Raw genomic sequence first — 27,299 nt, 5'->3', positions numbered from 1 at the left:
GGACTCTCGCGGCCACACGATCGCCCCCCGCAGCAGGGAGCTGGTGAGCTACCCCAAACTGAAGCTGAAGATCATGATCAGGGATAAGCTCGTCCGTGACGGCATCCACCTGAGCAAGCCCCCGTACTCCCGCAAGGTAAGGAGGTGCCGTCCGGGCGGCCTGGGGCGCGCGGCGGGAGGGGACACGACCCAGCTGCCTGTGCCAAGGCTTTGCAGCCCATTCCAGGTGACGACGGAGTGGCCAGGAGGCTTTGGGTATCTGGGACCCTCTTCTATGTTCTTTCTGTATTAGCCCATTATTTCTTCCTTCCTGGTGTCCCCAGTGGTTGGTAAGACAAGCCCACGCATCCAGTTGTTATCTCTAAACTAACGACCAAAACTCCACATCGTCTCTGGTGCTTGCCTGTCAGGAATCGGACTCGCGCTGCTTCTCCTGGTAGCCAAGGGGAATTCCTAATGCCCTCTGTAATAGTTCTGGGTTTGAAGAGTACCAGAAAAATGGTTAATACCTACATTGCTTTCTACCTTCCTTTCTCTCTTTCTTTTCCTGTTTTGAGTCTTGAGAAACTCCCAAGGGAGATCGGTGAACTCTTCAGAGAGTGGGAAGTCAGGCCCTGCCTTTCTCAATTCCACAAAAAATTCCAGCGCTGCTGCAAATTTGAGAAGCGTTACCATTCACAGGAGCATTTTAAGGGGAAAAGTGAAGGAAGCACGTGTCAGTCCACCTGAGATGATTTCCTAAACTCAGGTATACTGGAGGCAATAAGGTGCTAAGGACATGGGAGATAATCGGATCACAAGATGTGCTTCAGAGGTCTGTGCTGTCACCAGTTTGGTTTATTAAGCCAGATAAGATGAAGCAGGTACAACTGTGACTTCCAGTAAGTGTGAGTGAACCTGCATTTGGGAGAGGAGAATCGAGCACAAGTGAACTAAAGGGGAATCCTCTGCACAGGGGGCCTCAGGAAAGGAACCTGGAAGTTCGGAAATGTGGAGTGGGAGCTGGGTAATTAACAGAAAATTGTACTTCACACCAGAGCTCTGCTTCTGGCTGCGAATCTGTTCTGTTTAGGTTTCTAGTTTGGGCGGCTGTCAGAGTAGAGGGTCCCGACTTGATAGAGAACTAGATAGCACCGGTAACCCTCAGGGTTGCGGAAGGTGCACAGGAATATGAGCACCTCAGCTTAAAAATCAAGACTTAGAAGAGCCCAGAGAGAAAATGATGGCAAAGATACTCAGCTGGTGGGCCACATAAACCCAACTCCCTAACAGGAAATGTGGTTAATCTCAGTGTTGTGTGGGCATCTTGGGCCCTGGTAGTATTGCTGTAGAATCTTAAGTAAAGGCCGTAATGCCTGGACTTAAGGAAGTTCAAGGGAAAGCTTTGTGAAGAGTAGATAACGATACCTAAGGTAGATGGGAATAAGGGGTTTAATATTATCTACTACTTTGCAGGTACCATAGGCAATTCAGATAACCTGCTTGACCATGTCAATTGGTTTTTTTAAAGAAGGATACAAAGAAGGCAGGTTAGGAGGACAGAGTGCTTCAAATTAAACATGTGTTCTGGTTAACCACTCTGACTGTGCCACTGATGTGTGCGCAAAACAGGAAAGGAGAGAACACTTTTCCCAGGCAGTTGCCTGTACGTAGGAGTTCTGTGTGTGTCTAGTGTGAACAGAGAGATCTGGTCATGAGTATGAAGGCTTGGTCCTGGACACAGCAGGTCAAAGGAGATCAAAGCCCAGTTAGATGTTTGTTATTAGCATCCCAGGAAGTAAGGTGGGCTTAGTCTGAGAGAATGTGAGTACCTGGGCACTTGGTGAGGGCATAGTTCAAGTCCTGGCAAGAAAAGAATGCAGAAAGGAAAGTGTGTCACTAGAGCTTACTTATTCTTCAGGAAAAGTGCTGTGTAATGGGGTGGGGAGAGCAGGGACACTGTGGGCTGGAGGTGAGAAGGGTAAGCTTGAATTGACAGTTTAGTTCTGATTCTTAAAGAGCCAAAGACATATCAAACTTATCAAACTTAGAGGCTGGAAAGGATGTTGAGGGGATGAAACGTCAGCGCATAGGCTTTGAACTGTGGACTCCTGCCTTGATCAGTGGGTAATATGGTAGTGCATTTGCATAAGTGCAGTTTACATAAGAAAATGCCAAGTTGCATTGCGATACTATTTACTTTCCATGTAAATAATTACTTCAGTCAACTTTGCTTTAAAATAAATCCCATAGCAATAATGCTTGATAACAAAGATATGCTCCTATTCACTTTCTATACATATTTAATTCTCCTCAAACCGATGGAAGAATAAAATGGAAACAGAAGTGTTTTCATTATCTCCTTCACTGATCCTTGAGTTGGGGACCACAAAAAAACTGGCGCTGACAAACTTTATTGTAAGAAAGAGTAACACACACTGAAATAGGCATTAATATATAATTAATGTACCCATATAATTAATATACATATATAGCAAGCTGAGCCTACACATGTTTAGTACCAGATCATGTTGATCATTCTGGATTTGTTGCTTATGTGTGCATTGCCTCTTAAGTTTTGGATTTTAAATTATTGAAGAATTTGTTTTCTGATATAGCTAGTTTCTTCATGAACAGTGCTAGGACTTTTTCTTTTCTTATGTGATCCACATTCTAATTTCTCCACTTTTCTTGGCTTTGTCATGATCAAAATGTGTAGCATTTTGTTTGTTTGTTTGAGATGGAGTCTCACTCTGTTGCCCAGGATGGAGTGCAGTGCTAGGTCTCAGCTCACTACAACTTCTGCCTCCTGGGTTCAAGTGATTCTCCTGCCTCAGCCTCCCAAGTAATACCTGGGATTACAGGTACCTGCCACCACGCCCAGCTAATTTTCGTATTTTTAGTAGAGACTAGGTTTCGCCATGTTGACCAGGCTCATCTTGAACTCCTGGCCTCAGGTGATCCAGCCGCCTTGGCTTCCCAGAGTGCTGGGATTACAAGAGTGAGCCACCACACTGGCCAGAATATGTAGCATTTTTGATGTGCATTTGGAATTCTGCTTGGTGGAGTGGGCTTCAATCTCCTTTGCAGTCATTTGCATCGATGATGCCTGTGATTTTGTATTTTGCTGAGATTTTTAGATGGCTTGAAAGTGACTTATGCCAAAGATTATTGAGATAGGGAGAGTGAGTCTCTTACAGAGGAAAGTAAGTTGAGGGGTCTTCCCAAGAATCACCTGAAAAGATTGTAGGATTTGATCCAGTAATGGTCAAGGTTATGCGATGTAGGGATCAGTGAGTTAAAACGTAAATAAAAAGTAAATTTTCTTGTGTTTTCCAAAGGGAAGTCTATAGCTTTGGAAAAACAGGAGCTTAGAGAGAGCACCAGGCTTGAAATTAAACATCATTGGAAGAGTTCCTCTTCTGCCCTGTATGTAGCTTCTCTGACTGCTGTGATTTCTACCTTTGTGAAATGGAGATAAAATAATTTTTTACCAAGCTTCTCTATGTCAGGCCTTCTGCTGGACTCTAGGTTGCTGTGGTTGGCAGGATGTGAAAGCTCTGCCCTCTGGGAACCTAGCATCCAGTAGGGAAGACTTAAAATGGAATGAACAATGATGATAATGTGTGATGATTGATTTGATGAGAAGTATATGATACCATGAACAGGTGTATCCAACCCAGTGTGCAGGGATTGGGCACCATCACAGTTTTTCCAGAACTGACCCATGGCCTGAGTACTGACGGTTGAGCAGATTTAGCCTGAAGAGGAGCAGGGTCTTAAGGGGAAGAGTGTTCCCAGCAGAGAACAGTGTGTGCAAAGGCCAGGAAGGGGAGGAAGTTTAGCATCAACAAGAATGGCAAGGAATTCTGTCTGGTTAAAGCACTGAGTGCCTGGAGAAAGTGGCAGGAGATGGAGAGACAGGCGGCGGCCAGTCTTGGGTGGCCTAGAAGTCATGTTAAAGAATTTGGAGTATATCTTGTGAGCAGAAGGGAGCTATTGACACATCCTGACCAGAGGCAAGCCGAACACTTAGGAGATCGTTGTAGTGTCAGGAGAGAGATGCTGGTGGCATGGGCCACTTATGACAGTAGGGCAGGAGCAATGGAAGTAGACTTGACACAACTTAAATGATTGTTTGGATGACAGGGTGGGAGGGGAGAGGGGTTGGAATGACACGCAGATTCCTGGTTTAGGATTGTGCTGTGATGTAGGAGACCCAGGAGAACAGTGAGTTTGGGCGAGAAAGATATTGCCTTCAGGTTGAGACATATGGAGTGTGAGATACCTGTGGAATGTCCCTACATCACACACAGCACACTGCAGCTGTGACTACAGATGAGCAGTAGAGGGAGGAGCCCTGGGGAACAGCAGAATTTCAGACACGTGCAGAGGAAGAGGAAGCTCTAAGGGAGGCTGTAAGTATATTTTATTTTCTAGCAGACTTGTCAAAGCAAAAGGGAAGCTCTAGGGTAAATAGTGTGGAGAGACTGACAAGGGTAAGCAGAGGGTAGGTGGAAAGCAAGAGGAAGTGGTGTTCTGGAAGCCACTGGAAGCAGTGATGTTTCAAGGAGGAGGGACAGGTCAGGAAGTCAGATAATGGTCAGGTAGGACAAGAACAGAATCACTTCATGGGAAGTGGTAACCATGCCATCGGTTACCTTTGCCACAGCAGATTTGGATGATGGGGCCAGTGGGTATAGACAGGGATGACCCACAACTTTGAAACCAAGTTTGATGAGAAGACAGAACTAAGGTTACAGCTAGAGGAAGAAGGGAGACTTTGTGTCAAGGGAAGGGTTTTGTGGGTTGGTTTGTGTTTAGGATGAGAGAATGAACAATGGAATGGAGTATGTCTGAGTGTTAATGGTAAGTAGCCAGAGAAAAGGAGATGTTGGGGGACATCCCAGGAGACCAGGGTCCTGGAGGAGGTGCAAGGGAATTGTGCCCAGGGCACATAAGTGAAGGGAGCATTCACTTCTGCTTCCAGTGGGTAGGGAGCTTCTCTTCCAGGTCAAGGGGAGGGAAGAAGAAGGGGTCAGGAGACTGGGACCTTTGGAGTCATTACACCAAAGAGCTCTCATTTCTCTTTCTGACTGAGTGGTACCAGTGAGGGAGGAGATGGAAGGATTAGAGGTTTAAGGAGAACATTGTATTAATATAGAAATGTTCGATGTTGTGATCTAGTGGAATCCTATCATTCCATCATGTCATGTTTAGATATGGTCATAAACATTACATGATGGAATGTATAGGATTCTAAGTATGCACACACAGAAGGAACGCTCACCATTCACATATTTGTGCATGACATTTTGTTGAATTCCATCATGTCTGGCAGTGCTTATGGGACTGTGGCAGATGTGAAGGGTATGGGGCTGTAAATATATCTGTCAAAGCAAAAGGCAGGCTCTAGGGTAAATCGTGTGGGGGAGGCGTCTACGTTTTTTCACTGAAAAGTTGCTCCTTGCCACATCTACCAATTAAAATTGTTTGAGTTAGTATAGCATTATTTAATAGTTTTGTAGGAGTGTTCATCTTCAGTCATACCCTTAGTGTGACTTTTATGAAGTAACAAGAATCACATACTAAGGCTATTTATGGATATTCTGGAGAGATGGCCTGGAATGAAGGGATTTGGAGAGACAGAGGTAGTAGGAAGGTTTCTGTCACTGGGGCCAGGGTAAAATATTTAGAAAGGAGAGAGAGAGATTGGCAAAGATGTGCTTGTGTCCTTTGGAGTTTTGCCTTGCGTGTTGGCAGAAGCTGAAATGACAATAAATATTCTTCCTCCCAAGAATTCCTTCTGCCTTCATGACATTACCAGGGACAGATTGGAAGCTGGAAAACTTCAACTGTCTCCGACTCAATCAGTGTCCTCAAATGTCCTCAACCTATATCCTTCTAGGTTTTTTTGTTTTGTTTTGTTTTGTTTTCAGTGGCTGATTGGAACACTGTGGAAAAAAGTGGGGGCCGGAAGGAGACAAGAGCTTTGATGGTGTGGGAACATCTGCCTTTGTCTGCTCCTCACTGTTTACTGCCTGTGGAGTTTCCATATAAGTGGACCATCAGCCAACTGCCTGTCCACTCATCCATCCATCGATTTATTAATCTATCCATCCGTTCTTCCATTTATCCATTTGTCTCCCATCCATCCATCCATTCATCCATCCATCCATCCATTTATTCATCCATCCATTCTTCCTTCCATTTATCCATCCATCCATTCATCCATCCATCCTTTCATTTACCCATCCATCTCTCCATTCATCTATCCTTCCTTTTATCCATCCATCTATTCCTCCATTTATCCATCTATCCATCCGTCCTTCCACTTAACAAATACTGAGCACATGCCATGTGCTAGGCTTTAAGATCAGGATTGCAAGGAACTAGACAGACATGGTCTCTGCTTGTATGTGGAGGCCTAATCCAATGCCTGACATGTAGTAGTTGCACCATATCAAAGTTGAATGTTATTTCTGCAAACATGAAGGATTGGAGAATGTTGCACTTGTGTTTATTTCAAATGTTAAAAAAATCAACTCTGATTAAAACTCAAGTAAAGGTAATGAATGATGAAATTTCAAATCAAAATGTTTATTCCTCAAGGGTTAGTGAAGAAGAGCTGGGAATGAAAATGCTACTCCTGTAGGACATTTTAAAAGAAGACCTCTTTCTGCAGCATGGCCAGGACTGGGGTGAAGCAAGTGAGACGACACCAAGGACACAAAATTGAAGGAGGTGCTGATTCTCAGGCTCATGCAAGCCCAGGCCGGACTAGATGGCTGACCACCATTAACAAAATAAATAAGTTACTGTGAAATATTAGTTATTAAGAGGTATTATAGGCATTCCTCAAATCATACACCAAGTCACCTACTCTTCTATGCTTAATACCTGTCCTCAAGAGCAATGTGCTGAGAACCATATCAGTGCCCATCTCCCAGACTAAGAAAACATGGCTTCTGTGAGCTATGGGAGCCCATGGAATTCATTTAAGTAAGAGTGGTACTGCTTTCTGCTGACACTGTAGTGTAGTGGTTCAGCACAACAGGCTCAGAAGCAGATATCACAGTTCAAGTCCCAGCTCTGCTCTATACTAGGTCACTGTTGGCTCCTCTGTGAAATATGGGCAAAACTAGTGACTGCCACATAGGGTTGTTATGGAGATGAGATGAGCTAACACTCATGAACTTATTAGATCGACATTTCTATGTATCCTAGAACTGCCATAAAAAGTTCCACAAACTAGGTGTTTAAAACAATAGAAATGTATTCTTTACAGTTCTGGAGGCTTTAAGTCCAAGATTAAGGTGCTGTCAGGGTCTTGCACAAAAACCCTAGAGGCCTGCACTGTGAGTCAGCTCTAAGGCCCAGCAAAGGCTTTAAACAGCATCCATGTCTGCCACTGTTACTTCAAGTACCTTTGGATCTGCTGGATCATATGGCCCAAGTGGCAGAGCAGCTTGCACGACAGCCTGGACCTGCTGCAGAACCTTCTTTTTTTCTGGCTCCAGTCAAAATTAGCAGCTTTGGGGTCACTCAGTAAATAGGTTTTTGTAGCACACCCAAATGAGGAGTATGTTGCTTTCAAAATTCAAAGAGGCTCACTGGATATTGTGCATCCTTCTTGGTTGTAGGAAAAGCCATATGTAACACCTTATTCTTCATCTTAGAAGGGATATCTTGATTTGCCCCACGTCACTGGACCCCTGCAGTTTTCACTGAGGTAGAAAGTCCCTGATTTTTTGTCAGATTTATTTTCCACCTTCTGACATGCAAAGTAAGTCTAAAGTAACTGCTTCATTTCAGTCATTAGATCCAAACAGCATAATGTCATCAATGTAATAGACAGCAATGATGTCTTGTGGAAGAGAAGGGCAATCAAGGCCCCTGCTGGCTAAGTCATGGCATAGCGCTGGAGAGGTGAGGTACCTGAGGTGGGACAGTGAAGCTGTTGCTGGCCTTCCAGTTGAAAGTAACCTGCTTCTGGTGTTCTTTACTAACAGGTGTTGAGCGAAAAAGAAACATTTGCCAGATGAACAGCCTGGCTGTAAGTACTCACCTGTGATAGCTCCTCTGTACGTGGGTTTGCTTGGACATCTCAGTCTCCGTCATAGTGGCCATGTGTCAGCTGTGTACAGAAGGATCTGCTGACCCAGGTCTTATTCCTAATGATAGGGGTGTTTGATGATAAATCGGTGGTAGATTTTTGGTGGAAATGATACCCAGTTATTCCTATGTACTGGAGGATGGAATAACAAAAATGATTTTTAAAAATATAAACATTTCAAAATTTAGATATTCAAAATTAGGTAGTAATCTTGAAAACAGTCACTTGGAAGATCACAGTGTTGCTGTTTCTGTGTTGCTGTTTCTCAGAACATTTCTAGAGCTCTGTGTCTCAGAACATTCTCTGGAGTATCTTCAGTGGTGGCAAGCCTTCATTCTTATCAGATAGATCTGGTTTGGGGTAAACACCTAAAGTAATTTGGAGTCAAATCAGGCAGTTAAGAGTGATGACATTCAGTAAAGTATGAAATGGAAAATGTAATCTTGGCAACAAAATAATGAGTTTTTTTTGGTATGACTTATAGAATGGTTTTCAGATTTTATGATATTTATACTCCTTTTCCCTAGTTTAAAACACTTAAAAAATGCTCTTAGTGGGTATCCATGTTTGTAAATATGCAAATTCCTCCAAAAGGCTTTTCAAAACACAAAAGTCAATTCCCCATGTATTTGCAAAGAGCAAGGTACCTGTCATGGTCTCTTCAGATGGAATTTTAGTGTAAAGGTGTCTGTGACCCAAAAAGGGAAGAATTAGGTAAATCGTGCATGGATGTCAGTAAACTGTGCGGCACTCGATGGAATAATCAGGATTTGGATAGTGTAATGGTGTTTTTAGGGCTCTTCACTTGCTGGTCCTTCTGTTCTTAGAAAGCCCTCTACTGTCTACCACCTTATCAAATCATAATGTAATCATAGCTGTGCTCATTCTTTCCTCCCCACTCTTGAGTGAAAAAAAGGTGCTAAAGGCAGGGGTGGCAATATTAAGGCTGCCCTCATGAACTTAGTCTGCTCTTCAGTAGTTATCTAAGGCATACCCAGGAAAAATAAGATAGAAATCAGAACTCTATAAATGGATAAACATGCAATTCTCTTCAGATTCTGTTCAAGTGCTCAGATTCATCAGAAATATGTTCTGAAACTAATTTTCCTGAAGTAAGGTGAGTCAGATGACATGGACTTGATCAGTGTTGGTCCCAGAAATAAAGAAGGCCTATCCTGAGGTGAAGACACCCTGAAGCTGAAAGAACACTGTCCAGGGTGGAATAAAGTACACTGGGAACCATAATTGATGGCACACAGCTTCTCAAGGTTATAGCGTGTGCAGAACTAGAAACAACATTGCATTTCTTTCTGGCTATGGGAAAAGCTTGTTATTACTATTAATACTACTAGTATTGAGTTGAAAGGTTTTTATCAGTGATTTTCTAAGTTTTATGAAAAAATGTTCTTTCAGATCAGCCACTGGTTTGGACTTGGGGAAGCCTGAGAGGAGTAGTGAGGGAGTCCCCATTTTCAGTCAATATAAAAACTATTAAGGGCCAATAACTGTGGATCACACCAAAAAGAATTAAACATACAATCTGTCTTACATAAAGACTAAGTGACATCTAATAGTTTAAAGAGATTTCATTACTGCTTCTAATTGAAATAAATGGTCTGATGCTGTCTAAAATCTTACTGTTACATTTCCATAAAGTTAAAAATGCTAACAAATAAGACCTCCTTGATTTGGAACGTGTCAGAAAGATAAGGAAAACGATTGGCACGTATTCCTTATTTAGCAAAGTTGTAATGCACAGATTGGACAAATTTAAAGATGTTTTTCCCCTAGGGTATAACGTAACTCTATTATAATTCTAGACATATACCTACTGCATTTGATACCCAAAATGCATCATTTTTTAATACCTTCACTTTTATATGAAAATTTACTTTAAGTAATAGTAATGTAATAATACACAGTAATTATTATTGTCCTCATTCCTTCTTTACTTTTAAAGCAATTAATAATTAAAGGAATACATTTTAAAGTATTAAAATTTAGTAAAAATATTTCACCTGCAAAATAGAATTTGCATTTACCAAACTCCAGTATTGCACCTTGCAGTTTGTATTGTTTCACTGTTTTAATTTTTCAACGCAAATAAAAACTTCAAGTGGTCACATAAGAATAAAAGAATTAATGTACCACAAATTTTGTTTGCTCATTTTTACAGATCATGGTGTTATTGTTTATTTCAAATTGACTATTTAACTCAAGAATATGTAGTCTCATGGGGGAGACAGGGCAGCTTTACAAAACTTACTCTTGAAAAGTACTTTTTTTCCAAGTGTGTGGGTTGGGGGCCTCTGAATTAACTTCCATGTAGAATACAATGCTTATTAAAGGACAAGTAAGATGCTAATTTGAAGCCTATACAAACCATGAAAACTTAACATGCAGCAATTAGCATTTAGGCCAACAAAAGATTTTTCAAGGTGAAGTGTTTTATCACTGACAATTTTGGACATGTTCATAATAAAAAGTTTTGTTTTTAAGGATTCCTTTATTCTTATAACTGGAGTGACCCTTCCCTCTGCCTGGTCCTTGCAAGATATAGAGAAATGTGATCACTTTAAGAAAAGTTTCTGTATAGTGGTGCCAATATCTACCTCACAGAGCTGTGGTATGAATTAAATGGGATAATACTTATGAAGTTGCTTTGTAAAATTCTAAGATAACTTTATAGAATTTTTTTTTTTTTTTTGAGATAGAGTCTCACTCTGTTGCCCAGGCTGGAGTGCACTGGCGTGATCTCGGCTCACTGCAACTTTTACCTCCAAGGTTCAAGCGATTCTCCTGCCTCAGCCTCCCAAGTAGCTGGGACTACAGGTGCCACCACCACACCTGGCTAATTTTTGTATTTTTAGTAGAGACGGTTTCACCATGTTTGTCAGGCTGGTCTCAAACTTCTGACCTCAGGTGATCCACCTGCCTGGGCCTCCCAAAGCGCTGAGATTACAGGTGTGAGCCACTGTGCCTGGCCAAGAACTTTATAGATTTTAAGTGTCTTTACTGATAGTGAGTAAACCATTATGTTTATAACAAAATTTGAAAACTGTTTCTGTTAAAAAGCAAACACATTGTATTGAGAAAATTTGGAGAACAGTGAAACAGATTGATAATTTTAAGTGGCCTATATTACAATTTATGAGATTGTGCTATATTTCTTTAAAAATCATTCATGTGTCAGAATACACAAAACTAGTATCACAGTCTAAATGGTTAAGAGTCAGGCTATTTTTTTGTCAGCAGATGTCATTTGAAAAATGATTTTCTCCTAGCTTTATTAAGATATAATTGACAAATAAAAACTATATATTTTTGGTGTACAGTGTGATGTTTTGATATTTGTATACATTGTGAGATGATTAAATCAAGCTAGCTTATCCATTACCTCACATACTTACATTGTAATGATGAGAACATTTGAGATACAATCTCTTGGCAATTTTCAAGTATACAACACATTATTATTAACTGTAGTTCCCATGCTGTATAATAGATCCCAGAACTTATTCATCCTGTCTAATTGAAATTTTATACCCTTTAACCAACATTTTCCCATTCTCCTTCCCTTCCGAAAAAAGATTTTAATACTAATACATATTCAGTCTCAAGTTAATACCATAATTAATTTAAGCATATCCTTATTGGCCTGAAATCTTACCCATGTTACTAATAATTATTTTTTTATCATTTGAAAATGTCATGTTTGAGAAGTGGCATTTCATCATTCTTTGAATTATATTTCTTAGATTACCATTTCACATAGTTTTATATTTGTGGCTTTTTATGTATTGCCTGTTCATGGTACTTGCTTCTTTTTTCTACTGGTCTTAGACCACATCATGTTGCTTTGCAAGAGCTCTCTATGGATTAAAGAAAGCAATTATTATTTCATACACGTTGCAAATATTTTCCCAAGCATAAGAATGTAACTTACGAGAGAATTTTATGAGTATTTTTTAGATGTCCAGAAGTTTAAAATTCTTGTATTTTCCACCTTTTCAGTAATGTTTTAGCTATTTCTTTCAAACTGGAGAAATAGAGAGGGTGCAGTCTCAGACAGAATTGTCAATTCTTTCTTTACTGTTTACTTGAATAAGTTTAGTTTTTGTAAACCTGAATTGCCTCATCTATAAAATGGGTGTAATATTACTTATTAAGGCTATTGTATATAAATCAATGAAGCAGTATGTAAAGGGCCTCATATAATGCCTGCCACACAGTAATCACACAGAATATCTGACTAATATTTATGATGTTATACATAACTTTATGATTGTGAAGTGATTCTCAGTGTGAAGACCTTATCTTAAATTATTAGTTCATTTCCTTGCCATTCTGTAGAGACGTGGTTGTTCTTGTCATAATTTTAAAAACTTCTTTAAATAACAAGAACTACAACTTTTTTTTACTGTCACAGCCATTAAACAAAATTTGCTCAATTTGTCATTAGCCTTTTAGTTTTCTTTATTTAATTAGAGAAAACAGATCTTCTTTTGTGTTTGCTTTTATCTTTACACATCTTTTCTCTAGTGCAAAATCCATTAATTTTCACCCATATCTCCCATTAATATTTTGGTTTCACTTTTACATGTAACTTTCTAATCTGTCTAAATTTATTTTAGTATGTGATATAAGGTAAAGCTCTATTGTTATAAAATTGCACACACATGATACTCTCATCTCCTCCTTTGCAGGAATTATAGCTCTTATTTCTTTCTTCTAGTGTTATTGCATTGGCTAGAATTTACATAGCCATGTTAAATAATAATGACAACTAGGTATTCTTGTATTTTCCCAATTTTAATGGAAATACTGAAAGTATTGTTGCAATTATCCTGCTGCTGGCTATCAGTTTAACATAGTTTCCATGACTATATTAAGGAAAAGCATTAAGGAAAACATCCTTCTTTTCCTAATTTTGTAGGAGTTTTTATTGGGATTGAATATTTAATCCTATGAAACATCTTTTAGACGACTTAAAAATAATCAAGAGCTTTTTAAACTGGGCCCAATATTGTGATGTATTAATATTACATTAACAGATTTCCTAGTCCTAAACTATTTTTACATAACTGAGAAGAAGTAAAAAATGAAACGATAGCTTTTAAAGCTGAGTGTGAGATGAGAAATTTATAATAATCTTACTCCAAGACCATTATGCATTCTTTTACACTATTATATATCTTTTCTATCATGATAAATGTTTGACATTTACCTTCAGTTGTGTAACCACTTCGATGATTGTTGTCATGATATCATTACAGTTGATTTCCTGCCAATAACTTTTTGGAAGTTTCGGGCTCTGTCTAGACAGGTACATGAGGCAGCGATAGCAGTGGGGCATGGGGACCAGCAGCCCCGTTGCTCAAAAGGCAACAGCCACATAGTTGTGGGTAAAGGTTTCCTTTTCTAGCTTTTGCAGACATTCTGTTTTTGAACCAGGGGACAGAGACTGTGAGGGGGCAAGGAGTTAACTTGAATCTCTACTGATTTTACTGTTTTCACAGTAAAGAGGGGTTTTTATTTTCTCAGTGTAGTTTAGGAAATTCCTCCCAGGATCTGGAATTCTGTTCTTCTTCTTCATCCTCCACTCTTTCTACTCGCCTCCCCCTCAATCCCCCATAGTCGACTCCCTTCCTGCTCCCACCCCACCACAGACATTTTAGTGAAATATACACTTAGGAGCTGCTTGCCAGATGCCATGTCAAAGTGAAAATCCTTATAAAAGAAATTGAAATGACAGTCATTCTAATTTGAATCATGGGCTTTGCATAGAAACAACAACCCAATGTGTAACAAAGAAAATTGAAAATTCTACAAGAAATATTACTATAACAAATCCTTGATTTACATTTAAACATTTATTGAAACATCAAATAGGTGGATTTTTTTAAAAGGTCATTGAAGCAAGGATTAAGAACAGGGTACAGGCCGGGCGCGGTGGCTCAAGCCTGTAATCTCTGCACTTTGGGAGGCCAAGACGGGCGGATCACGAGGTCAGGAGATCGAGACTATCCTGGCTAACATGGTGAAACCCCGTCTCCACTAAAAAATACAAAAAAAAAAACTAGCCGGGCGTGGTGGCGGGCGCCTGTAGTTCCAGCTACTCGGGAGGCTGAGGCAGGAGAATGGCGTAAACCCAGGAGGCGGAGCTTGCAGTGAGCTGAGATCGTGCCACTGCACTCCAGCCTGGGCGACAGAGCGAGACTCCGTCTCAAAAAAAAAAAAAAAAAAAAAAGAAAAAGAAAAAGAAAAAAGAACAGGGTACAGGAATCGTATTTTCTGGAGAACATACCTCAACTGGGTGCTAAACTCAGCGAGTTTGCAGAAATGGATGCACCCAACACTTTCCAAGGTAACCATCAATCATGCAATAAAGATATAGCCACTTTAAACAATCATGTATCAATACAGAATGAAACACTGCTATATTAAGACACGCCCTTTTGGGAAGTTCTTGATTGACAAAAATAGTACTGTGTTAAGCAGCAGCAGTATTTTCATGGCCAGAAAGTAATAAAACTAAAGATGAGCTTTATGAAGAGAAAATATTTCACATAAAAATCCATGGAGCAATCCTTAGGACTTGCTTCCTTCAGGATCAGGTTGGGGGCAAAATGTGAAATGTGAAAGTAGAAACTGATAATTTGCTAATTTGTTAATTACCCGCACAACTGGTCTTATAGTCACTGTCATTTACAGGCATCTGAAGAAAGGATGGGTAGTTGCTGCCTGGGATGACACAAACTCACTCTATCTCTGGATTGCTTAGGCTTGTACAGTAGGAGCAAAAATCAGGATATTCATATTGAACCCATTATAGATTAGAGTTGAGCCAGAGAGTATGCGAGGAATTTACTCTTTGAGACCTACTTCATTACAGAGAGGTGGTAGAGAGTCGGAGTTAGGTTGGTGACATTAACTTTTCAGTTTTATTGCAGTGTCATTTTAAGTCAGAGATTTTACTGCCACTTTTTGGCATAGCAGTTTGGGCTAGTGTATTTCTCTCTGTGTTAATGTGATCCTTCATGTTGATATACTTTCCTTGAAAAAGGTGGCGAACTGATTCCTCTGCTCTCTTCTGATCACTTCTCCAAACACTGTGGCATGACCCACTTGACCTGCTCTCCGACAGCCAGTGTGATATTCTTGATCATCCCCAACATAGCTGGTTTTGGATGAACATGATAAATTATAGGAACAGTGATTTGGGGGGAAAGGGGAAGAGTAATGTTTTTTTTTGTTTTTGTTTGTTTGTTTGTTTTTTGAAAGCAGGCAAATTGTAAAAGCAAGAGCTCCTATAATAGTGAACTGAAGCTTTATTCTGAAAATCTTTTCATCGTGCTTTGATTTCATTGATTGTAATAATTAGACTTCTTCTTCATTTGGCTATATGTTAATTAGTCACAGATATGTATGCCATTCCTTTTCACATCTGGAGCGGACTTCTCTCCTTGCTTGAACCACCTCCCTCCTTCTCTCTGTGGAGTTCAGAAAATTAAAATATTGTTTTCCATTCGCACCTAGATTCACTTCTTAAATAAGACTTGCAGAAGTTGGGAGAAGCTTCGTGCTGTTGGTGGTCTCGTCTGCTGCATTAATAACATAAGGAAAAAGCCTTGAAATATGTCAAATCACAGAAACAGTAGTGAATTTATATTTATTATCATTTGTGAAGAGCGCTTTACCAGTCTTTCATTCAATCCTCACAGCAAGCTCTTAAGGTAGAGATTGTTTTTCCCATTCCTGTTTTATACACAAGGAAAACGAGGCTTAAAGAGCTTAAGTAACTTACACAAAGTCACATAATTAGAAAATTTCATTTGAAGGCCACATGTACTGACCTCAGAGCCCATGGTTCTCATCAGTGCAATTTCTCCAAGAAACATTGCTTTATAAGATTTGGCAACTGCCTGTTTCTCTGTTGGTGAAAAGTAGGTATGGTATAGGGAGTGGGTATGTCTTAGAGATTTTTATTAAAAAAAAAAGTAAGACTTAGCAGCCTGTGCCCTCAGGAACTTGTGGCAATAACCGCTCAATCAGTAGGGTTTACATTGACTGTGGTAAGTAGGATGAGTAGCTGTGAGGACCTGTCTGCGTGGTTCATAGACTGGGCATCTAGTATGACAGGAAGGAAGATTTTCATGGAGGTGGTGATGGTGTGGCTGACCCCTGAAGATATGTGTTGGAGACAAGTGTGTTATCAATTTGGCCAGCCTGGAGTGGGAATACATTTTTAAAAGTCCATAGAACACTAATTAATACATGGGGAAATAAGAATAGACTGGAATCTGTGGAAATGGTATTTAATCTTTTAGTAAACTCTATTAATTGATATCCAAAGTATTAGTAGCTAGAGGTTACAAGGGTAATGACTCTAAGTTTTCCCACTTGTGACTTGGCATTGTTGTTACTGGCAATGGAAAGGCCGAATTTAAATCACAATCATCAACCTTCTAAAGAGAGTAGTTCAGAATTTAATCAAGGTGTGAGCTGTGCGGGTTGCTTACTATGTGAGCAAAATCAACACCTATGTCACAAAGTCTGATGAAGAGAGAAGCCTTTGCCAGTCAGCATTAGGGAGGCACTGGTTACTGCCAATGTCCCTGAATGTTCTTGAGCAGTTCTGCTTCTTTAGCAGGATCAGTCTGTTGATGTGTTCACATACAAGAAGAAAAGCACAACCAAGAAAGCCAGCATGCCTTCTGGAAAGCTAGATGGTTTCATGGTGGTGACATCAGTCTCCAAACTAATCTTCAATTTCAACAAGCAGCAGGTATAGGCCCAGCCTTCTGGCCATTATCTTTGCATATACCACAGAGACCACACCTGGCTGCCTTTTGAGACTTCATCAGTGTCACCTACAACCACACTCTTCAAATAGCTTGCTAGAAATGAATTCCTAGGGCAGAGCTCAGACATGATGAACTGGGCTTGTTGCAATTCAAGTAAAAAGCATGAATATGTGCAGGGGGAATGGGAGCAGTGTTTTGCAGGAAAAACACTTTAAAACTGGAGTTTTATAGGCTTAGATTTGGTGAGTCTCATATTTGTGTTTAGTAGTGCATTTTAGCCTATTATGTGATTATTAATTAATACTATTACTTACATTCAGCAAATATTAATTGAGCATCAAGAATGTGCAAAGCACTGTTAGGTGTGATGGGGGAAATTCAAAGGTGACAATAGTATGAATGTGCCCTAATGGAAATTATAGTCTGGAGAAAGATAAACACTCACACATCCACAGATCCATCCATTCATAGAAATATATGTAAGTAAACAGAACATTTCAGTGTGATATGAATGCCAAAATGAAATACAAACCTGTGGGAGCACCAGGGAGAGAACTATTCATTTTGACTGAGGTTTTGGAGTGTCTTTCAGCAATAACTGAATGTGGAGGATAGGTAGGATTTTACCAGGCAGACCCACAGTGTAGACTGTATACTGGAAGCTAAGGGAACTGGACTGTGAACTCCACAGGGATACTGTCCATTTATAAGCTTTTGTATATTCAGCACCTTGCTATAAATATTTATTGAATGAATGCATGCATGAAACAGCATTAGCAAAATCTCAGAGTGGCAAAAGTGCACGGTATGGATTGGTGAGTGGTCCACTTTCGGCGGTGATAGGATGGGGGACAGTAGTTATGTGGTATAAATGAAGCATAAAGTTGGGCTGAACTGTTGAGGAACTTCCCTGTGGTACTAATGAGTTTAGAATTTATTCCGGAAACTGGGACCTGTCAGATATATTTGATCTGAAGAATTACCTAACCCTGTTTATTTAATGAAGCTCCTTCACATTTTTACCATTTTTGGATTTCTTTCCCATTCTCTCTTCAGGAGTTCCTAATCTCTTTATCCCTAGGCAACCCTTTTACTGTATCCCACCTTATCCTCCAGCTTTCAAGCTTTGTATTGAAAGGCTTTGCTACATTGCTCTAGTGATAATCAGTTCATTTTCCTATTTTCATTGATCAAAGGCACATAACTCAGTGTACTAGTCCATTCTCACATTGTTATAAAGAAATACCAGAGACTGGGCAATTTATAAAGAAAATAGGTTTAACAGCTCTGGATTCTACAGGTTGTACAGGAAGCATGGCAACATCTGCTTCCAGGGAGGCTCAGGGAGCTTTTGCTTTCGGTGGAAGGCAAAGTGGTGATCCAGCACTGAGTATGGCCAGAGCAGGAGGAAGAGAGAGCAAGGGCAGAAGTGCCATAGACTTTTAACAACCAGATTTTTTGAGAACTCACTATACATTTCCAAGGGGGTATGGAGCCAAACCATTCATGAGAAGTCCACTGCCATGATTCAGTCACCTCCCACCAGGCCCCACTTCCAGCACTGGGGATTACAATTCAACATGAGATTTGGGTGGGTACACGTATCCAAACCATATCATGTGGCCCCTGGCCCCTCCCAAATCTCATGTCTTTCTCACATTTCAAAATACTATCATGCCTTTCCAACAGTTCCTCAAAGTCTTAACTCATTCCAGCATTAACTGAAAAGTCCAAAGTCTCATCTCAGACAAGGCTAGTCCCTTTCACCTGTGAGCCTGTAAAATCAAAAACTGCTTAGTTACTTCCAAGACACTGGGTAATTTATAAAGAAAAGAGGTTTCATTGGCTCACAGTTCCGCAGGCTGTGCATGAAGCATAACAGCATCTGCTTCTAGGGAGGCCTCAGGGGGCTTGTACTCATGGTGGAAGGCAGGCGTCTTACATGGCAGGAACAGGAGCAAGAGAGGGCACAGAGGGAGGTGCCATACACTTTTAAACAACCAGATCTTGTGAGAACTCACTCACTATACAAGGCGGGAGGCTGCTAAACCATTCATGATGACTCCAACCCCATGACCCAGTCATCTCCCACCAGGCCCCACCTCTAACACTGGGGATGACAATTTCACATGAGATTCGCTGAGGACACAGATCCAAACCATATCACTCAGGAACCGGATAAACCAGCAAGGGTTAAGCATGGATTTAACTGCTGACTGTATTCGTTTGCTATGACTGCCATAATAAAATACCACAGACTGAGTGGCTTCAGCAACAGAATTTTATTTTCTTACAGTTCTGGAGGCTTGAAGTCCAAGATCAAGGTGTGGACAGGTGTGGTTTCTTCTGAGGCCACGTGCCCCAACTTGCAAATGGCCGCCTTCTTACTGTGTCCTCATGTGGTCACCCCTCTGTATCTTGCCTGTGTCCTAATCTCCTCTTCTTATAAGGACACCAGTTATACTGTATTGGGACCTATCCTGTGACCTTATTTTACTCTAATAACCTCTTTAAAGGCCCTGTCTCCAAATACAGTCACATTCTGAGGTACTGGGGGTTAGGACTTCAACATATTAATTTTAGGGGAATGCAGTTCACCCCATAATACTGACCTAAGGAGTTACATCCGTGCTGTACCACCTGACTTGGAAAGTTATGTTGTCAGTGGTTAAGTTAATCCCAGTCACATGTGGTTGGAATTGGAGCTTGACTCTAACAGCTGATCAAACTAGATTGTTGCCTAGTGAAAGTGGTCTCCCCTAAATAGTTCAGTTTCCACCACATGCAGGAGCAGTCACTATTACAATAGCTTTAAGTAGGCTTGGAAAAGATGAACATAAATCCACTGCATATTTGCATGGCATTTGTTAGAGAATAACCCCCTAAACAAGGGCCAGACAGTACCATTGATGAAATAAATCTCAGACTCCCAATTCACATGGTCCTGACTCCATCACTTTTGATCTGTGTGACCTCAGCGAAATTGCTTCAGCTTTCCCTGCCACTGTTTCCTTAAAGATAAATCTAACATAACAGTGTTTCCTCCTGCCTAGAAATGTTCTGAGGATTAAGTCAGAAAATGTATGTAAAGCACTTAGCTTAGTGGTTGGTACATAGTAAGCACTTAGTAAACTATTATGTATTCAGTGTTAGCTTTTATTAAAGGTGAAAATGGCAGATCTATTCACAGGCATGTTAGCAATAAAACTACCAGTGAAATATTACTACTAGTGAAATAAAACTACTAGTGAAATATTTGCAGTTATATTTATGTAAATCAAATAAGTTTTCATACATTGGCAATCATGTTTTTAAAATATAAATATTGTTCTTCTAACCTTATCAAATAAGATATAGATGTTATTCTTATCTATACCCCAATATTATTCAAGAATAACTTCAATTGGTCTTAATCCAACAATTTGATGAATACCAATTTAATGTAATTTAGGTGTATTTATCTTCTAGAATTGAATATTCTCTCCTGCTAATAGTATAAACTTTAATTGTCTTATAAGGTATACATGCAGATGAGCTCTCTTGTTGTGTTGCTAAGATATACAGAATGATTGGACACTTATTGTTTCATTATAGACAACCTCATAGGAAGCCTTCCAGAAGGTTTGCATAAAGGAATATAGCACACATAGAAAATGCTGAATAAACTCATCAGTAATGATTTCCTTGGGTCATTTTTACTTTCTGCCTACTTCATCTCCACCTCTAAGCAAAGCATTTGGTTTTATTAATGCTTTTCATACCACTTATTTTGCTAGTATTATACTCATTTTAGAACATTTTTTAATATCCAATAAAAATGAATTGGACACTTACAAATATTTTGTACTATAAGAATTTTTTTTTGAATATTGTCATTGAAACAGTTATTTCAGGATTTCCCAGTTTATACAATGCATATGGCAACTGAGATACTTATGATCTGTATTATGTGTTTATTAGAATAAAGTTAGTGAAAAAGATTTATTAGTTCTAGAAATCGGTTGAGAAGACATTTAAAAATGTCATGTGCGTTTGGGATTCTTCAGCATTTTTTCTTATGGTGGTTTTTGGTTTTTTTTTCTTAAAGTATGTTTTTACCATATATGGGGACGATTTTTTTTCCCTCTGATATTTAGGCTCTGCGTAAACTCCAAACAGAACTATCAAACAAACATATTAGAGTTTTTGCTGCAGAAAGGACAATATTTATTTTTCGTGTTCGAGATTTCTGTGCAGTAATAATTAACCTTAGATTTTGAACTATCATTGGAGGTGATGTGGACAGGAAACACACTGATACTGGAGGAGAAATTATTTTTCGCAATACAGTAACTTACTACCTTGTGCACACAGGCACTGCCCATGTGCAGGGACATTTTACTTGTCAAGATTTACCTCGCAAGAGCATGGTCTGTGCGCAGCACAAAGGCGGCAGGTGCGGATGGCTTTTTTCTCAGTGATAGAGCACGTCAGTTCTTATTTCCTATATGCTGAGGAGCACAAAGCGAAGCAGCCGGCGTTGCCCTCTGGGGCCAACCAGCTCCTTCCTTCCCCTTGCATCTTGGAGATATGCCATCCTGTCCCAGTCCCTGCCTCCTGAGCCACAACTGGCTTGTGGGTTTGCTTTTTGTCTTTGTGGTCCTTGTCGAGGTTTGTGTAATTAATAAGCAGAACCACCAGTGAGAGGCAAACCTTGTGGACAGGGGAATTCCTGCAAAAGCTAAGAATCACGGACTGAAGAGAGCGAAGGTGCAAATGGCTTGGGGTGGAGTTGAGGAATTGCCCGACCAGGCCATGGTTCCCAAACACAGAGAGAAAAAGCACATTCAGGGTTCTGAGCCCCAGGCATTTTGCATAATCAGTCTTCTTTGCTGTTTCTACTATTTGATGTCTTAATCTGTTATTCTGGGACCTATAAAATTGTGGAACACAGATCCAAGTTAATCCAAGTTAACCTCCGAACTTGCCCTACTTTCATTTAGAATTAGTCTTATTTAAAGTTGTAAACTACAGTCATGACTGAAACACACTAAATAGTGTTCTGTTATAAAACATAAACCTTTTTCCCTTTCCTGTAGATCCCTTCTGGCTGAAGAGGTCTATATAAGAAAACCAGAAGGTATTTTTCAGTTATCCCAGGACATTTAAACTTTTGAGGATTTAAAAATGATAGTCTTAAAAGTTTTTCTTTTTTTTTTCATTTTAGAGATGATAGAGATTCTTAATTTTGGTTCTGATTTTTAGAAAAATATTTTAATCCTGTTTATGTGAATAAAGTCCAGTCCACACGTGAAATTACACTGAAGCCATAATAATCAGTTATGATTATGTAAATTGTAGAACTGATTTTGGCCAAGCATTTCAAAATCCTGCCCAAAATTGCAGTATTTAATTGTAATCTTAGATTATTACCAGGATAATTGCTGTTTTAAATCTTCTTATTTCCATATGATGGGAAGGCAGGCCCATGCCTTACTCAGCTCCTCGGCCCCAGGCCCGGCATAATGCCTGGTACCTGGCGGGCACCCAGTGAGTGTTGCTGGGAATGGAATGCTCACTAGGACACGTTCCTCCATTTTCATTTTGCCCATCGGTGCAAACAAATGTATCAACCAACATTCATGTCAGAACTTATTGCTCATTATTGCAACTGTAGGATGGCTTCCCATATAAGAGCTTGGCCAAAATCAACAAAAGACATTCTGTGAGAGCCAATTGGATATATGAAGTTCATAATGAGGGATATTATAGAGTTTATTTATTTTGTAAATTGTGTGCTACATAGCCTTTTATTTTTGGTCTAGAAAAAAATATTTTATTTAAAGATGAGCAATAAAATGACCCATAATAGAAATTTGTATGAGATTATATCATCAAAAAGTTTTAGAAAGGAGGAAATAGGAGAATTATATTCAATATAATAATTTGTCATGGACAAGATAAAAATATTGAAAAATTTTGTAGAAATTCAGTGAAGTAATCATTTCTGTAGAATAGGATCACAAAAGAGATACTAAAACCAACTATTATGTAGATACTACCAGAAAACAAATGTTCGTCTCTTTTTTCATTACTCTATTACTATCCCCTAGAACAGTGGCTGGCACATAGTGTTTCATATATATATATATATATATATTTTTTTTTTAAATAATTATTTTTATTTCAATTTTGGAGGTACAGGTGGTTTTTGGTTACATAGGTAAGTTCTTAAGTGGTGATTTCTGAGATTTGGTGCACCTGTCACCTAAGCAGTGTACACTGTACCCAATAGGTAGTCTTTTATCCCTCACTCCCTCCCACCTTCCCCCACCTCCTTGAGTCCCCAAAGTCCATTATATCATTCTTAGGCCTTTGCATCCTCATAGCTTAGCCTCCACTTATAAGTGAGAACATATGATATTTGGGTTTCCATTCCTGAGTTACTTCACTTAGAATCATGACCTCCAGCTCCATCCAGGTTGCTGCAAAACACATTATTTCATTCCTTTTTATGACTGAGTAATATTCCATGGTGTGTGTATATGTGTGTGTGTGTGTGTGTGTGTATGTATATATATGTACACCACATTATCTTTATCTACTCATTAGTTATGAGCACTTAGGTTAGTTCCATATCTTTACAATTGCAAATTGTGCGGCTATAAACATGTGTGTGCATGTGTCTTTTTCATATAAAGACTTCTTTTCCTTTGGGTAGATACCCAGCAGTGAGATTACTGGATCAAATGGTAGTTCTACTTTTAGTTCTTTAAGGAATCTCCAGACTGTTTTTCATAGTTGTTGTACTAGTTTACATTTCCACCCACAGTATCAAAGTGTTCCCTTTTCACCACATCCACACCAACATCTACGTAGCCTTTGTATCAGTACAGTTTATAACATAGTTATAATGAGGTTATGAATGTGTCCACATGCATACATTTTTCCTCCTGGAGAGCCAGTTGTTAAACATTTAGCCTGCACCACCGAGAAGGCATTTTTATTATGGTTACTTGTAGTTCAGATTTTGACTAATAAATGTCAACTAAAGTTCTTTTAAAGTGAGATTTGGGGGAGTGGTGGTGTTTTACTTCCTGTGTCATCCTCCCTGTACAGCAGAATGAAAGCAGTGCAGCCAGGGGTCAGGCCTTAGTTGGGAAGGGGGCTGGCAGTGCCAGCAGAGGCCAGCATGCCTGGAGCCCAGACCCGGCACAGGGGTCCAGACCAATCCACCAAGCCCTGGAGCGGGTACAGGGCTTGTGGGGCATGAAGTGTATGAAATGTAAAGGTCTTCTTTAAAGGAAAAGAATACAAAATTAGGTAAAGGGCCTGGGAAAACCAGGGCAAGAGGGCCTGAGGCCTCAACTTCATAGTAGACCTGCTGATCAAGAAGAGAGAGCATTTAGGAAACCAAGGCCGGGCGCGGTGGCTCCCACCTGTAATCCCAGCTACTCCAGAGGCTGAGGCAGGAGAATGGCTTGAACCCGGGAGGCAGAGGTTGCTGTGAGCTGAGATCGCACCATTGCACTCTAGCCTGGGCAACAAGAGTGAAACTCTGTCTTAAAAAAAAAAAAAAATAGGAAGAAAAACTGACAGCAGGAAGGTAGAGGACAGGATTTGCAAGAGCATCAGTGGTGACAGAAGACAGCAAGAAGAGAGTCACCAGGAGTCCAGCAGAATGAAGAGATCTGTATTAGAGAAACAAAACCAAGAGGATGTGTTTCTTCCCTCTCCCCCTTTCTCCCCCCGCCCCGCCTCCTCTCTTATTTTAAGGAATTGGTAACACCACTGTGGGGCCGACTGGCAGCTGCAGATCCAGGGATCCAAGAAAGCTGATGTTGCAGTCTTGAGATTGAGGGCAGTCTGGAAGCAGAATTCCTTTTTTCTTGGGGGACTTTAGTCTTTTTCTCTTAAGGCCACCAACTGATTGGATGATGCCTATCCACATTATGCAGGCTAATCTGCTTTATTCAGAATCTACTGATTTAAATGTTAATCAACATCTAAAAATTACTTCACAACAATGTCTAGACTGATATCTTACAAAAATAAACTGGGCACCACAGTCAAGCCAAGTCGACACTTAAAATTAACCATCAGAAGCCCCAGTGTAGATTCTCAGCCTAGCCCAGGAGATAAGGAGGGCCAGGAGGGCAGGCCATCTCTTCCCACAGTGTGGACATGACCCGAGGTACCTAGAATAGAGGTGAAGGACTGCAAGAGGAATGTGGAATGCAGAGCCCTGTGATGCCATTAGCTAGTTTTGTTTTGGGCCCAAGGGCGGTGAAGTCTTTTACCTTTCCAGCCTGAGTTTTCTGCTGTGTGAAGTAAGAGCACTTGTAGAGACATGACGAGTCACAGGCGAAAGGACTGAGTTCTTTTTTCTCATGGCACCCTTTTTAAAGCAAAATCTCGTGTGAAATCCAAACCTCCCCAAACAGAGTTCAAAGTATCTTGTCTAAATGAATGGTCAGGGCAAGGATTGTAACTACCTAAGGGGTTTACCTTGCCTGCTGCCTAGACAGAGCCAATTCATCAAGACAGGGGAATTGCAAAGGAGAAAGTGTAATTCATGCAGAGCTGGCTGTGCGGGAGACCAGAGTTTTATTATTACTCAAGTCAGTCTCCCCGAGCATTCAGGGAGCAGAGTTTTTAAAGATAACTTGGGGGGTGGGGGGAAGCCAGTGAGCCAGGAGTTACAGATAAAATCATAGGAAGTTGAAGCTGTCTTTTTGCACTGAATCAGTTCCTGGGTAGGGGCCGCAAGATCAGATGAGCCAGTTGGTTGATCTGGTTGGTGCCAGCTGATCCATCAAGTACAGGGTCTGCAAAATATCTCAAGCACTGATCTTAGGAGCAGTTTAGGGAAGGTTAAAATCTTGTCACCTCTAGCTGCATGACTCCTAAACCATAATTTTTAATTTTGTGGCAAACGTTAGTCCTATAAAAGCAATCTAGTCTCCAGGCAAGAAGGAGAGATCTGCTTTGGGAAAGGGCTGTTACTGTCTTTGTTTAAACTATAAACTAAGTTTCTCCCAAAGTTAGTTCAGCCTGCGCCCAGGAATGAACAAGGACAGCTTGGAGGTTAGAAGCGAGATGAAGTCAGTTAAGTTAGATCTCTTTCACTGTCTCAGTTATAATTTTGCAAAGGCAGTTTCAGTCCCCTCCTTTGGGTTTTATAACACCTTAATTTCAAGGCATAGGCTATGAAGACAGGAAAAGGCCGTTGATTGCTTTGGCTTCTTCCCGCTGACAGGAGACAGAGTGGGAATGGGAGTGAACCCCAAGGTGAGAAGTGTGGAACCGCTTTGTAATTGTCTGAGCGTACTCATGCAGACCTGGTTGAGCTTCCAAGGCTTTCAGGGCAAAAACATTAGTATTTTCATTTATAGTTTTACTACAGTGTTTAAGTGAGCGGCCTACTATAAGGTAAACAACGAGTCCTAGGATGAGGAGTACAATTTTCAATTTTAAAAGCAAAGATTTGAAAACATTAGTTTGGGGACTTACAACAAACACATAATTTAGAATTTAGTTTAAACTGCAGAAAAAACCTTAAGAACAGCTAACAACAGTGTACTATAGTTTTTCTTTTGAAGCATAATTTTTTTCTTTAGTCCCTATTTTTATTAAAAACAAATCGTGATAGAACTGATTTGTTTACAAAATAAACTTTAGTCTTTCTGCACTTGGCCTGATTATTTGCATACAGTGTAGCAAGAATAATTATTTTTTACTTAGACTTTTTAAATTGGCTTTGATAAAACTTTATTCTATGAATAATTTTAGCTAAGACTTTTTAAAAGCCAAGCCTAGCCATGGTTTATATCCTTAAATATATATGAGTTGGGCAAATTCCTTTTCTCTGGAGGTCCTAAGATAAGGTGGGGTTCCTGGGCCTGTTGGAAGGTGACATTTTTTATTTACCACAGGTCAGGAACCTTGTACAGGGAATCTGTATGGACAAGGTATGAGGCCAGGTGTCCCAACGTGCTTTAATTGACTCTGTAAATCAACTTGGATTCTTTAAAGGAACCATGCCATTTCAGTCAAAGCCTTAATAAAATAACCAAGTTTTGTTTGTTTGTTTGTTTGGTTGGTTGGTTTTTTGAGACAGACTCTTCTCTCTGTGGCCCAGGCTGGAGTGCAGTGGCGTGATCTCAGCTCATTGCAAGCTCTGCCTCCCGAGTTCAAGCGATTCTCCTGCCTCAGCCTCCCGAGTAGCTGGGACTACAGGCACCCACTACCACGCCTGGCTAATTTCCTTTTGTATTTTTAGTAGAGACAGGGTTTCACCCTGTTAGCCAGGATGGTCTCAATCTCCTGACCTCGTGATCTGCCTGCCTCAGCCTCCCAAAGTGCTGGGATTACAGGCGTGAGCCACCGCGCCTGGCTGAAAATAACCAAGTTTTTAA

General features: G+C 40.1%; 1 protein-coding gene across 1 annotated transcript in view; it reads left to right on the top strand.

The window, feature by feature from the left end:
- The first annotated feature begins 6 nt into the window (after positions 1 to 6).
- Positions 7 to 27,299, top strand: part of SAMD5 (sterile alpha motif domain containing 5) — a 236,522-nt gene continuing 209,229 nt past the window's right edge. The window contains exon 1 of the mRNA XM_011964816.1: positions 7 to 136. Coding sequence (XP_011820206.1) covers positions 74 to 136 — 63 coding nt within the window. The 5' untranslated portion in view covers positions 7 to 73. The remainder of the gene's footprint in view (positions 137 to 27,299) is intronic.

This window comes from Mandrillus leucophaeus, unplaced genomic scaffold (genome assembly GCF_000951045.1).
Source record: "Mandrillus leucophaeus isolate KB7577 unplaced genomic scaffold, Mleu.le_1.0 Scaffold708, whole genome shotgun sequence".
Lineage (NCBI taxonomy): Eukaryota > Metazoa > Chordata > Mammalia > Primates > Cercopithecidae > Mandrillus > Mandrillus leucophaeus.
This window is presented reverse-complemented; position numbering and strand designations above follow the sequence as displayed.